This window comes from Anopheles cruzii, chromosome 2 (genome assembly GCF_943734635.1).
Source record: "Anopheles cruzii chromosome 2, idAnoCruzAS_RS32_06, whole genome shotgun sequence".
In the NCBI taxonomy this organism is placed as follows: Eukaryota; Metazoa; Arthropoda; class Insecta; order Diptera; family Culicidae; genus Anopheles; species Anopheles cruzii.
The window spans coordinates 11,830,678-11,844,251 of record NC_069144.1 but is presented as its reverse complement, the minus strand read 5'-3'; the positions used below and the strand labels follow the sequence as shown (position 1 = coordinate 11,844,251).

General features: G+C 46.2%; 4 protein-coding genes across 5 annotated transcripts; 3 read left to right on the top strand and 1 right to left on the bottom strand.

Annotated features, from left to right (window-relative positions):
* Positions 1-1,553: 1,553 nt before the first annotated feature.
* LOC128268612 (BAG domain-containing protein Samui) lies at positions 1,554-4,048 on the top strand. 2 transcript variants are annotated; one of them, XM_053005746.1, is made up of 2 exons: positions 1,554-1,898; positions 2,018-4,048. In XM_053005746.1, the coding sequence occupies exon 2, from the start codon at positions 2,030-2,032 to the stop codon at positions 3,134-3,136; it is 1,107 nt and encodes a 368-aa protein (XP_052861706.1). In that variant the 5' UTR covers positions 1,554-1,898; positions 2,018-2,029; the 3' UTR covers positions 3,137-4,048. The 2 variants fall into 2 exon arrangements, with proteins under 2 accessions (XP_052861706.1, XP_052861705.1); XM_053005745.1 differs by having other exon boundaries at positions 2,012-4,048.
* Positions 4,049-4,212: 164 nt separating this feature from the next.
* LOC128268619 (DNA-directed RNA polymerases I, II, and III subunit RPABC5) lies at positions 4,213-4,634 on the top strand. Its single transcript, XM_053005752.1, has 2 exons — positions 4,213-4,368; positions 4,433-4,634. Exons 1-2 carry the CDS (start codon positions 4,274-4,276, stop codon positions 4,539-4,541), a joined length of 204 nt encoding a protein of 67 aa, XP_052861712.1. The 5' UTR covers positions 4,213-4,273; the 3' UTR covers positions 4,542-4,634.
* Positions 4,619-5,830, bottom strand: LOC128268614 (uncharacterized). The gene is made up of 3 exons (XM_053005748.1): positions 5,760-5,830; positions 5,515-5,673; positions 4,619-5,446 (listed from the first exon to the last, which is right to left on the bottom strand). Exons 2-3 carry the CDS (start codon positions 5,644-5,646, stop codon positions 4,658-4,660), a joined length of 921 nt encoding a protein of 306 aa, XP_052861708.1. The 5' UTR covers positions 5,647-5,673; positions 5,760-5,830; the 3' UTR covers positions 4,619-4,657.
* Positions 5,831-7,475: 1,645 nt separating this feature from the next.
* Positions 7,476-11,622, top strand: LOC128278438 (zinc finger protein 121-like). The gene is made up of 3 exons (XM_053017167.1): positions 7,476-7,487; positions 7,847-7,987; positions 11,539-11,622. Exons 1-3 carry the CDS (start codon positions 7,476-7,478, stop codon positions 11,620-11,622), a joined length of 237 nt encoding a protein of 78 aa, XP_052873127.1.
* Positions 11,623-13,574: the final 1,952 nt, after the last annotated feature.

Sequence of the window (13,574 nt, the reverse complement as noted above, 5' to 3'; positions counted from 1 at the left end):
ATACACCCACCGATTGGTGGATCCTTTGAAGAGTAGGATTCGGGTGCGATTTTGCGACGAGCGAAAGAAATAACCATCAGCAGCAGGTCCCATGCGTGAGGCCGCGCGGAATGTGGTGCTTAGCTTCCATTGTTCCTTCCGGGTGGCTGTGATGTTCTTTCGAGCTCCGCTTTGCTTCGGCTTCGGCTCCTTCGTCACAAAGCACTCATTCAGTGGCGCCCGAGAGGGTTAAGAACACGCGCTTTGTAATACGCATCCAATGTACAATAAGAATCGCTTTTAACTAACACCAACGTTGCACGTTGCGTGTGTCCGCTCACCCACACACACAGGGACACGGGCGGGCCGATCAAAGAAGCACAACAAGCATGGAACCGGATCGCAACCGGACCGGAATATCCGTCGAAGGGTTGTGAATGGGTTAATGTTTTATTGATTCAAACACTCTTGTCTTGCGGCGGCCAATGCACAATGACAGGCCACAAATACAGACGCGCGCGCACCCAGCACAACAGTGGCCTTAAACGGCCAGCAGAACTCGTAACAATCGAACCCGGATGCCTGTGCCGCCGCGCGTCGTCCTGTGACAAATATTCCTTCGGGGTGCTGCTTCGGGACCCTTTCGCACGGACGATCCGCATGGAAGAACCTGCGGACGGAGCACCTTGCACACACTATTGCCGCACACCCGGCCGGACTAAAATGGGATTGGCGGCACCATATGCCGCGCGCGGAAGGGCCAAAAGCAGTGCACGGCCAAACGCGGTAAACATTGCACCCGATTTTCACTACTCTTTTCTCAAACCCGTTTCTGTCAATCGTTCTAGGCGTTTGGGATCTGTGTTTTTTGGGTCACATTCTTGGTCAGGGCGACCCTAGTGGTTGTTGTCAGTCGTACCCGTCCCGTCAGTAGCTACCGGGAGCTACCGGTGGCGGAATCAATCTGCCGCCGAAATACGGCACCGCACATTCATATGTATAACTCACTTGTCTTGCTCAATCCCTAAACTGTTAATTGAACAGCTCCATTTCGTCGTTTCGATGGCGTGCGAGCCTCGAACCCGGGCGAGTGAAACGCACACCACTGGGCACCCTGTGTCACAATTAAAAGTCTCTGCACACTGACTGCGTAACTTAACGAGCGTAGTGTAACCTCTAAGGACCTTTCCCAGTGGTTGGCGAGTTGTAATACAAACACAAGCTCATCATGCAACTATTTTAATTATCGCACCAAAACTCACTCTGTTTTTTGAACTTGTAAATATGAACACAAATAATCTGTAAAAAATCAAATCATCAAAAAATTGAAGAAAAAAAAGAATTGAAGCATTGAGAAATTGAAGAAAATCAAATCATCAGTGAAGTTCGACAACCGATGTGAAGTGCCCCATACAATCCCACGCAAGACAACACGTTTTCTACGCGGTGCTCGCTAAGTTACACTCCGCTCGTTAAGTTACGCATTCAGTGTGCAGAGGCCTTTTAGTCATCGTCGCAAGTCAACAAATCGTCAGCTAGCTGTCAAAAGCTTCTCTCCGCAAAAAGGCGAAAAACACGGCCAACTTGGTACTTGGTGCAGCTGGGGAAAACTGGAGAGAAAAATTGATTTTCGCACTTCCAACCAAGTCGGCGCTCGTGAAAGTTGGTGCGAAACGCGATCGGCCGTCGTAACACAGCCCGCGGAAGGACCCTCGAGACCCAGGTCGGACCACGGCAGTCTCGCGAACGGTGTGGAAAGTTCCAAGAAGTTCTAGAACAAATCGGCCTGTGCCCGTGAGTGCTGAAGGTGGCGGAGGCGAACGGAGGCGGTGTGAGAGAGAGAGGATTTCTAACGCACAGCGCAGACCGAAGGTTGCTCATTGCACCACCGGAACCTCGGAAGGATTGTTCCATTTCGCGTAAGAAACACCCAAGACTGTCCTTTTCTCTGTGTGTGTGTGTGAGTGCGTGTGTGTACTCCGGTGAGTTAGAAACGGGGTGTTAATTGTGGGGCTTTTCGTTGCGTTACAAGTTGCAGTCGAACGTCAGAATGTCGTCGCAGCAGGAGTCGTCCTCACAGCAGCAGCCCCAAGTGCGGCACATTCCCATCTATGTCGAGGGCCGTTCGGAGCCGCTGCTGAATACGAGTCCGAAGTCGCAGCCATCGTCGGCGCACCCGTCCGCCCAACCATCATCACACGCACACGTGCCGCCGCATCCATCCGCGGGGGGTGACAGTTCGTTGCCGGACGATTTGTTCAAGCAGAACTCAATCTTCGATCGGGATCGCGATATACCGGTGCGATCGGCTTTCAGCACCCCGTTCTTCAAGCGTGAGCCATCGCCCGGTGCCAGCCGGACGTCCCCGTTTCCGGACATGGCCAGCCACGTGCCCCACATGAACACGAACGTGCCTCGCGGGTCTTCGATTCCTAGGCAAACACCGTCGCCACCGACGGCGGCTGGTGCGAGCCAGGCCCACCACCACCATAGCAAACAACCGCAACAACCGTCCACCACCTACCACCAACAGTTTCCGCCCCAGAGGCATCCCCAGCAGCAGCAGCCGCAGCCGCAGCCGGCGCCGCCAGCATACCATTCGGAGCCGCAGCAGGCGGCACCACCGGCACCACAGCCACCTATGACGGGCTACGATCAGCCCGACAGCCGTCCGAAGCCGCCGCCTCCGGTTAATGATCCGACCAGTAAGATTTCGAGAATCCAGCAAGATGTGACGGCCATTTTCGATCTGGTCGAAAAGTTTAAGGGCAGCAAGGAGGGCAAAAAGGACAAGACGTACATCTACCTGGACGAGATGTTGACCCAGAATCTGCTAAAGCTGGACTCGATCGACGTAGGCGATCAACCGCAGATTAAGTCGTCCCGAAAGGCGGCAATCAGAAGCATAACCACCTGCATCGGGGTGCTGGAGCAAAAGGCCGAAGCAGGGGCCCTGGAGGCGGCGGCACCCGTTGGCAGCTCCAGCTCCATTACCGGCCGGAACGAGGCCACCGCTAACGGAATAGATCCGCCCCAGGCTGGCATGAACGGCCTCGAGCAGCACGCCGCCGATAAGTCCGCTTCGAACACGTCAATCTCTCACTCGTCGTCCAACTCTAGTCAGCAGCAGCAGCCGATCGACGATGCTAAACAGTAAACGACGGAGTACGAACGCTCCTAACACCATTCACGATCGCCTCTACACCAATTTGCTTCCTCTTTCGGTGCTGCCGTGTGCGATCGACGAGATCGTCATCGAACGGATCTTGTTTTAACGTGCCCGCCGGGCACTGCTTTTTGTTAAGGCTCTAAGCTTCGCGATTCGTCAGTTTTCTGTGTTTAAGTTGTTGCGATTCGATGCTTGTTACGGGGCCATTTTGGGTGCCAGATACTCCACGGTACCCCGATGGTCCTAACACACACGCACACGCAATCCGCATGTTACGTTCGGTTGCCATAGGGACGTTTTCTTAGCAAAAACCGATAGAGGCACGGGTGCTGCAAATAGTTTGGCGGGAACTAGGGAGTGAAGCGAACGCACGAGATACTGTTGTGATGGCCGCGTGATGGTGTTAGCGAAGCCAATGCCTAGAGCAGGAAAGATATTTATTTTTATTACTTTTAGCGCATAATTGTTAGACATAAAGCATGAGTTGATTGCAAGATATTAGGCAAACGGATAAAGATAAAGTAAAGAAGAGCGCGAGAATTGTTCTGTGCCGTCGATAACCACCATTTAACGAACCTATTAACCAGTGAGGCGCCCGGGCGCAAGCGAAAGGGGGTCGAGACTTCTCAGCCTTCTGCGAGTGGGATAATTAGACATGAGCGATATAAGGACACCAGGCAAACCCCATTAACCGAGAATAACTTTCAAGTTTAATTTTAATAAAATCAAAAACATTTAGAACAATAAAACGATTCCCCGGCGGGGGATTCTCTACAGTTCGGACACGACGTTGGTATTAGCTTACACGGACACACACCACTGTCCGCGCAGCAAACATGTATTATCGAACGTTATGGAACGTGTAGCAACAAGCACACCGATGAAGGGAAACACAACGAAAGCGATTAAAAACTAATAAAACAATGAAATGTTATAAAACCCCCGGGAACCAAACTGACTTTTTGGGGTTGTGAATGTTTGCGAAAATGTTTTGCTGGCAACACTGGCGCCAAAGTGACTGTCAAACTGAACGTGCATTGTTTATTTTCGCAGTTTCGCAGTAGGCCGCACGCTGCAAATTTTTGTCGACGCCACGCGATTCGTTAATCACACCAACCACTTGATATGATTATTCCGGTGCGCTGTTTTACCTGTGGCAAGGTAATTGGCAACAAGTGGGAAGCCTATCTGGGCCTCCTGCAAGCCGAATACACCGAAGGGTAAGCGGAAATATATGAACAGGGCCAAAAAGAAGGCAGCAAGCTCTAACTTTCCCCCCTGTAGTGATGCCCTGGACGCACTGGGACTGAAACGGTACTGCTGCCGCCGGATGCTGCTGGGCCATGTGGATCTTATCGAAAAGCTGCTTAACTATGCGCCACTGGAGAAGTAACTGGGACAAGTGCTGCTGCGTATGTTTTAAGGCGAACGGTGATAGGTGTTAAGGAAAGCACGAAGATACGAGAGTAAAGTTGTTTTACTAAGCAAATCAGTCATGTACGTGTCATTTTACATTTCATCGCTGTCCGAAGAGTCATCGGGGTCCGTCGATTCGTCAAACGATGTCAAATCGACCGCGGCCTCAGAGCGCCGACGGCGGTTTCTATTGCCGCGCACCAGCGGTAGGACCGGTGCGTACTTTTCCTGCGGTTCACATCGATGTTTTTTGCCCTCCCGCAATCGGGTCAGGCAGTAGCGGCAGGATAGGTGGCAACGGTTATGTTTCTCGTGTACCCTCAGGCCAGTCAGGTGATCGAAAATGGCAAAACATTTACCGCAAAGATATCGCGTGATCTTTGGATGCGCCGGATCGACGGTAACGGTGACCGGTGCAAGAGATTCCAGATACATTGGTGTTTTCAAGCAGTCCACCAACACCGGTCGTAGTTCCATTATTGGTGGACCATTTTTGGCATTCGTTGAAGTCGACGCACGATCTGATGCGACCACTTCGTCATTGGATGGCTCTTCTACTGTTGTAGGCTGTTCCTCGTTGTCCGGGACGTCGTTTGGGTCCGAAAAACCGAGAAAGTTCTCCGAGCTCTCAACCGATATTTGTGGCGAAATTTCCTCAGTGTTGGCGTTCTCATCGCCATCATCACTTTTGTTGTCGTCGTCCGCAACCAGGGTTTGGGCAAGAGGTGGCGGTGGAGACGGACATGTCTGGGAGTATAGCACCAGCTGGTTCATGCGGAAAGTTTTCCGTTTTTGTCGATATTCCGCAACGAAGTTACTATGACCCAATGCATTCAGGTAGCACGCCATGCAGATCAGCTTGTGTTCGTCGCCTGGAACATCCTGCCAAATGCGAGATGGATTAACGGAGTTAGCATATCGTATTGGGTTGTCAGCCTTATCGCGCCTACCTTGGAAGGGTACAGTTGTTTAAGCATTCGATTAATTTCGGGACATTTAAGCAGATCTATGGACGGGTCGGTGCTTTCTCTGAGTGCGGTCGAACAACAACGACACACGGACGGGCTCGATTCGGCGTTCATTATTGGATGTGTTAGATTCCTATGGGTCTTTAGAAATTTGAAAGTTAGAATTCTGCGATCTAATCACTTGTTCTTGTTAATATCGTTCGAGAGATTTTGAGCGCGAAACCCACCGTTTATCCACCCTTTTCGTTCACCGAAATCGGGCGATGGCGCGAAACCCACCAAATACGCGCAACAAAATATTATGCCTCAAGTGTCAATATAGTTCGTATTCGGCACTGTAGATGGCGGTAAAGTGGAATGAGATAAGTCCTTCTTCTATCTTCTATCTTCTTATTCTATACTGCGGTGCCACACGGTGCATAACTATAACACGTAACACGTAAAATAGTGTCAAATCTGGTATGCGCGCTGTATAACGCTGTGGGTTGCGCCCTGTATAACGTCGTGTTATAGGGTCTGCTGAGCCACAACGCTTTTGACGCCTGGTCGCTATACCGTCAAAATTGTTATATGAGGCTGTTATATCTGCTGTTATGCACCGTGTGGCAGCGCAGATATATTTAAAAATGGAATATAAAAATATATATTAAAAAATTAATGTGTCTGTTTGTGTGTACCGCTACTTCTTCAAAAAAATATTTTCTTAAACTTCAGCAGAACTCGGGGAATTTTCAAGCAATTTGAGCCACATTCAGCTGGTGCGTGTTTTGGCAACGGGAAGCGAAAAGGGAAGCCGATCGGGTACGTCACCAGGAAGTCAGATTCTCTGGAACGCCGGATAATCGAAAAATGAGGATGACATGGCGTGGCGTGGCGACGCACGCCAAAAACAGCTAGCCAAAACCAATAAATTTTACCAATCCGTTGAGAACGATTTCGTTCGAATTAACAAATTGACAGCAATTAGCAACTCACAGCACCCCAGAACTGCCGCCATTTTGCTCCTGTACCGCATAGAAGCTGTCAAACGTGGACAAAAGACTTTGTGTAGTCGACGATCAGAACACGGACAATTTTACATTCTTCTATTCTTCTGTAATAAACGGTTGGAGTCGAAATGAGAAGGACTTCGAAGCGTTCTAAAGTTTCACTTTCAGACGAGTAAGTTAACGGTAAACAAGAGTCAATATGTATCATAGCGCATTTCTTTCTAGAATCTCGCCTATATGTCGAATGTGCCTGTCGGCTGATGGCGCTTTGCAGCCGATTACTTCCGATGAACGAGGCGCATATCTTTTGCAAAAAATACTTGCCTACACAGATGTTGAGGTAATATGTCCTTCTTAAATAGAATGTTCTCTTGCTTTTATAAAACGACATTTATATACACCGAATCCTTTTACAGATGAACATATCGGCCAAATTTCCATCTTATTTGTGTTCGGCTTGCAAATCACGGTTGGATTCTTTTGATAAGTTTCGCTGCCTATCCATCCTAAAGAATGAAAAAGTCGAACGATTTCGCGAAGTGTTGGACACAACCCCTTTGACCGCTGCAGAACATCCGGACGACATACACCAAACCGATGGCGTAGAATCGGTGTCGGTGAAAACTGAGGCCGTCGCAGAAGATTCTGAAGAGGATTATCAATCGAGTCGAACGGTTTCTAATTCACAACTGATAAGTAGCACATACGATTATTATCATAATGACGATTTGTTTGAGGCGGAGGAAGAATCGCTGGAAGCAATTTTGAAACGTGAACCAATGGACGATGAACAACAACTACAATTATCGGATGCAGATATGAAACATGAGTTCAAGACGGATCCTTCCAATTTCAACTGTAAGGTTGAAGGAGACGATTCTATGTCAGAAAAGACCATTACGAGTCCTGACGACCCTGTATTAATTTCGGATCAAAACAATTCTTGTGTCACACATGGCGCCGAAGGCCTTGCATTGAGTCAAATGGATCCTGAGGAGGATTCAGGATATCCTTGTCACCCATCTGTCTCGACAGTTGACGAGCAGCAATTATTGCCATCGAATGAACACAAAAGTCCTCAACAAGATGTCACTGTAGCAGAGCTTCAAGGGTCGACCAACTATGTTCCGAAAGTTACTACTGATGTCCATAGAATCAAATATAAACACCAGTGCCCTCATTGTTCCTCCACTTACCCGAACGCAAACAAGCTGATGATTCATCTCCGCACTCACACCGGTGAGAAGCCATTCCAGTGTAAAATCTGTGACAAAGCGTTTCATTCGAAAAACAACTTGTTCACCCATTCTAAAATTCACAACAAGGATCAACACCATCAGTGTCCTAAGTGTCCACAAAAGTTCGCACAGTTAATTCAACTAAAGAATCACATAAGGACGCACACCGGTGAGAAGCCATTCCAGTGTAAAATCTGTGACAAAGCGTTCCATTCGAAACAACATCTGGTACAGCACACAAGAATTCACAACAAGGATCAACACCATCAGTGTCCTAAGTGTCCACAAAAGTTCGCACAGTTAACTCAACTAAAGAATCACATAAGGACGCACACCGGTGAGAAGCCATTCCAGTGTAAAATCTGTGACAAAGCATTTCATGCGAAATTTAATCTGACAAAGCACACAAGAATTCACAACAAGGATCAGCAACATCAATGTCCGCAGTGTCCAAAAAAGTTCGCACAGTTAATTCAACTAGAGAATCACATAAGGACGCACACTGGTGAGAAGCCATTCCAATGTGAAGTCTGTGGCAAAGCGTTCCATTCGAAACAAAATTTGGTTGCGCACACTAGAATTCACAACAAGGATCAACACCATCATTGTCCTAAGTGTCCACGAAAATACGCACAGTTAATTCATCTAAAGAATCACATCCGCACGCACACAGGTGGGAAGCCATTCCAGTGTAAAGTCTGTGACAAAGCGTTTCATGTGAAATCTATCTTATCTAATCATATGCGTATTCACAAACAACAACCTGAATCAAATTAATAAATTTAACAGTCCTTAAAAAGTCCAGCCGCATTGGGGATGCCGTCAGGCCTGAGAGCCTTTCCGGAGCTAAGGCCGATGTCGTTGGCTGGTGGTCGCCAATGTTCCGTTAAGGGCTTGTAATGTTCCGGACCAAAATCGTACGCACAGTAGATTATACAAAAACACGAAGTATTATTTATTCACAGATCTTTTGTAAATGCTCAATTTGGCGAATAAAAAGTTGTGTTCACTATGCGCTGAACTGGTACGGGCGTTGTTCAATTTGAGAGTAATTAGTACACCGACGAGTGCGTTCGAGTCATTAACCGCGGTAAAATAATCCTACAACATCGGGCAGTAAATGGACACGGACCCCCACTAAATAAACCACACACAATGCAAATATCACATAGTGGGGACGAAAAAAATGAAAGAACATCTGGCTGGAGAAGTAAATATTATGTAGTCTAAAAAGAAATCCATTATTTTCACGGTAGATGCCTTTAGTGATCGATATCTCGTGAAGTATCGATCGTACAGTTTCCAGTTTAGGCTTGTTTTAAAGCTGATACTTTACACTTACAAAAATGTTTCCATTGTTTTTTGTTTGTTCCATTCGTTTGTGAGCTACAGGGTGTTAACAATGGAGGTCAACGTAGAAAAAATTCGGTACATTTTAATGTTTTTGCCCGAAAAAGGCGAAAACTCGAGCTAGGCCGCTGAAATTTTGCATGGTGTTTGTGGTGCCGATACTCTAAAAGCTAGCTACCGAGCTACCGACCGACCGACCGAGCTAGCTACCGACCGAGCACCAAGCGATTGACATCTTTTTCGCGCATTACAAAATTTCCTGAGTGTCCCACTCCTCCGGGTAGGAGGGCTCCCATACAAACGTAAAGGGCCGTTTACACGTTGCGATATATCGCAGCAATCCCTTGTATGAAACCAATTGCCACGATATATCGCTACGTGTAGACAGCAAAAAAGGAACAAATTGCTTGTATACGACCAGATTGGCAGATCAAAAAAATTGAATGCGCCGAGCATCAATTTCGGTCCAATCTCCATACATGTGTGCGTGTGCTGACGGTGGATAGACATGTGTGCGTGTGTTGATGGCGGTTTGACATGTTGTTTTGAATGTTTTTAAAGCAAAAGTTTAACGTGAGAATAATGGCTTCGCTTTAAAAGCCATTCCCTTGACCACCGTGACCGATTAGTACTCTTGGTACGTTCTATTTTTTGCTTTGTAACCGAAACGCACAATCCAAAGGCAGACAAACACAGTGTTTCTTCCATGGCTGTTTCCATGACACCGAGATCTGCGATTGCAAATCGCAACGATACATCGTGGCGTGTAGACGCTCCACCTTGGCTGCGATATATCGCTACGATTAATCGATACAAGGCATTGCAGCGATATATCGCAACGTGTAAACGGCCCTTAACAACAAAAACCCGTATAATTCGGGTTGTTTTCGGACAAGTCGAACCAAATTCTGTAAGCGGGAGTGTTTTGGAAAGGGGAAATATTCTGGTGAATGTTTAAAATCAAGCAATTTGAACCAAATTCAGCTGGTGCATGTTTTGACATGTATCCAACGGGAAGCGGGAAGAGAAGCTGATCGAATACGTCACCGGGAAGCCTGTACGTAAAAACTCGATTTGACATTAATCTGTAATGTTAAAACGTTTATGCCTCAGCGGACACGAAAGAACAAGCGTAAACACTGTTTGCAAACGGTTTGTTCACAAACAGAGGATAATGTAAGGTCTTATTTGCTGGTACAGCAACCAAATCTAAAAAACAGAAAAAATTATTCAGAAATCAAGTTATCTATTCGATTTCTATTTTCTCGGGCCAAAAAGACGAATGTGAACACGTTTGACATTTCGGTATAAACTTTTTTATATTCTGCCACACGAAGCATAAACGGTTTCACATTATAAATTAGTTTTACGCTTCGTGTGGCCCCCAGCCTAATGTTTCATCGTAGCGTAAACATTGGCCACTGTTCTGAAAGAGAGTATTCAACATGGGAACATGGGAGAACTTTCTCTCCACGGAGTGGGAGCACGTGCCAGGACTCCGGATAGCGTGCGAAGAATCACCGAACCGGAACCATCAAAAAGGTCCTCCGCGAGAGAGAGAAATTGCCGACGACCAAGTTCTCTCCAACCTTTCTCCTGATTTTTGGGGGGAAAATGGGAAAATTCATTCATTCTTAATACCATTTGCGTGCGTTCTGTGAACGTGTTTGGGCACACACAGGACGGATAGACAGCGTTAGCGGCAACTTGTGCTTTTTAATCTCCGCACTCACACCGGTGAGAAGCCATTCCAGTGTAAAATCTGTGACAAAGCGTTTCATTCGAAAAACAACTTGTTCACAGCCATTCTAAAATTCACAACAAGGATCAACACCATCAGTGTCCTAAGTGTCCACAAAAGTTCGCACAGTTAATTCAACTAAAGAATCACATAAGGACGCACACCGGTGAGAAGCCATTCCAGTGTAAAATCTGTGACAAAGCGTTCCATTCGAAACATACATCTGGCACAGCACACAAGAATTCACAACAAGGATCAACACCATCAGTGTCCTAAGTGTCCACAAAAGTTCGCACAGTTAACTCAACTAAAGAATCACATAAGGACGCACACCGGTGAGAAGCCATTCCAGTGTAAAATCTGTGACAAAGCGTTTCATTCGAAATTTAATCTGACAAAGCACACAAGAATTCACAACAAGGATCAACAACATCAATGTCCGCAGTGTCCAAAAAGTTCGCACAGTTAATTCAACTAGAGAATCACATAAGGACGCACACCGGTGAGAAGCCATTCCAATGTAAGTCTGTGGCAAAGCGTTCCATTCGAAACAAAATTTGGTTGCGCACACTAGAATTCACAACAAGGATCAACACCATCATGTCCTAAGTGTCCACGAAAATTCGCACAGTTAATTCATCTAAAGAATCACATCCGCACGCACACCGGTGAGAAGCCATTCCAGTGTAAAGTCTGTGACAAAGCGTTTCATGTGAAATCTATCTTATCTAATCATATGCGTATTCACAAACAACAACCTGAATCAAATTAATAAATTTAACAGTCCTTAAAAAGTCCAGCCGCATTGGGGATGCCGTCAGGCCTGAGAGCCTTTCCGGAGCTAAGGCCGATGTCGTTGGCTGGTGGTCGCCAATGTTCCGTTAAGGGCTTGTAATGTTCCGGACCAAAATCGTACGCACAGTAGATTATACAAAAACACGAAGTATTATTTATTCACAGATCTTTTGTAAATGCTCAATTTGGCGAATAAAAAGTTGTGTTCACTATGCGCTGAACTGGTACGGGCGTTGTTCAATTTGAGAGTAATTAGTACACCGACGAGTGCGTTCGAGTCATTAACCGCGGTAAAATAATCCTACAACATCGGGCAGTAAATGGACACGGACCCCCACTAAATAAACCACACACAATGCAAATATCACATAGTGGGGACGAAAAAAATGAAAGAACATCTGGCTGGAGAAGTAAATATTATGTAGTCTAAAAAGAAATCCATTATTTTCACGGTAGATGCCTTTAGTGATCGATATCTCGTGAAGTATCGATCGTACAGTTTCCAGTTTAGGCTTGTTTTAAAGCTGATACTTTACACTTACAAAAATGTTTCCATTGTTTTTTGTTTGTTCCATTCGTTTGTGAGCTACAGGGTGTTAACAATGGAGGTCAACGTAGAAAAAATTCGGTACATTTTAATGTTTTTGCCCGAAAAAGGCGAAAACTCGAGCTAGGCCGCTGAAATTTTGCATGGTGTTTGTGGTGCCGATACTCTAAAAGCTAGCTACCGAGCTACCGACCGACCGACCGAGCTAGCTACCGACCGAGCACCAAGCGATTGACATCTTTTTCGCGCATTACAAAATTTCCTGAGTGTCCCACTCCTCCGGGTAGGAGGGCTCCCATACAAACGTAAAGGGGCCGTTTACACGTTGCGATATATCGCAGCAATCCCTTGTATGAAACCAATTGCCACGATATATCGCTACGTGTAGACAGCAAAAAAGGAACAAATTGCTTGTATACGACCAGATTGGCAGATCAAAAAAATTGAATGCGCCGAGCATCAATTTCGGTCCAATCTCCATACATGTGTGCGTGTGCTGACGGTGGATAGACATGTGTGCGTGTGTTGATGGCGGTTTGGCATGTTGTTTTGAATGTTTTTAAAGCAAAAGTTTAACGTGAGAATAATTGCCTCGCTTTAAAAGCCATTCCCTTGACCACCGTGACCGATTAGTACTCTTGGTACGTTCTATTTTTTGCTTTGTAACCGAAACGCACAATCCAAAGGCAGACAAACACAGTGTTTCTTCCATGGCTGTTTCCATGACACCGAGATCTGCGATTGCAAATCGCAACGATACATCGTGGCGTGTAGACGCTCCACCTTGGCTGCGATATATCGCTGCGATTAATCGATACAAGGCATTGCAGCGACATATCGCAACGTGTAAACGGCCCTTAACAACAAAAACCCGTATAATTCGGGTTGTTTTCGGACAAGTCGAACCAAATTCTGTAAGCGGGAGTGTTTTGGAAAGGGGAAATATTCTGGTGAATGTTTAAAATCAAGCAATTTGAACCAAATTCAGCTGGTGCATGTTTTGACATGTATCCAACGGGAAGCGGGAAGAGAAGCTGATCGAATACGTCACCGGGAAGCCTGTACGTAAAAACTCGATTTGACATTAATCTGTAATGTTAAAACGTTTATGCCTCAGCGGACACGAAAGAACAAGCGTAAACACTGTTTGCAAACGGTTTGTTCACAAACAGAGGATAATGTAAGGTCTTATTTGCTGGTACAGCAACCAAATCTAAAAAACAGAAAAAATTATTCAGAAATCAAGTTATCTATTCGATTTCTATTTTCTCGGGCCAAAAAGACGAATGTGAACACGTTTGACATTTCGGTATAAACTTTTTTATATTCTGCCACACGAAGCATAAACGGTTTCACATTATAAATTAGTTTTACGCTTCGTG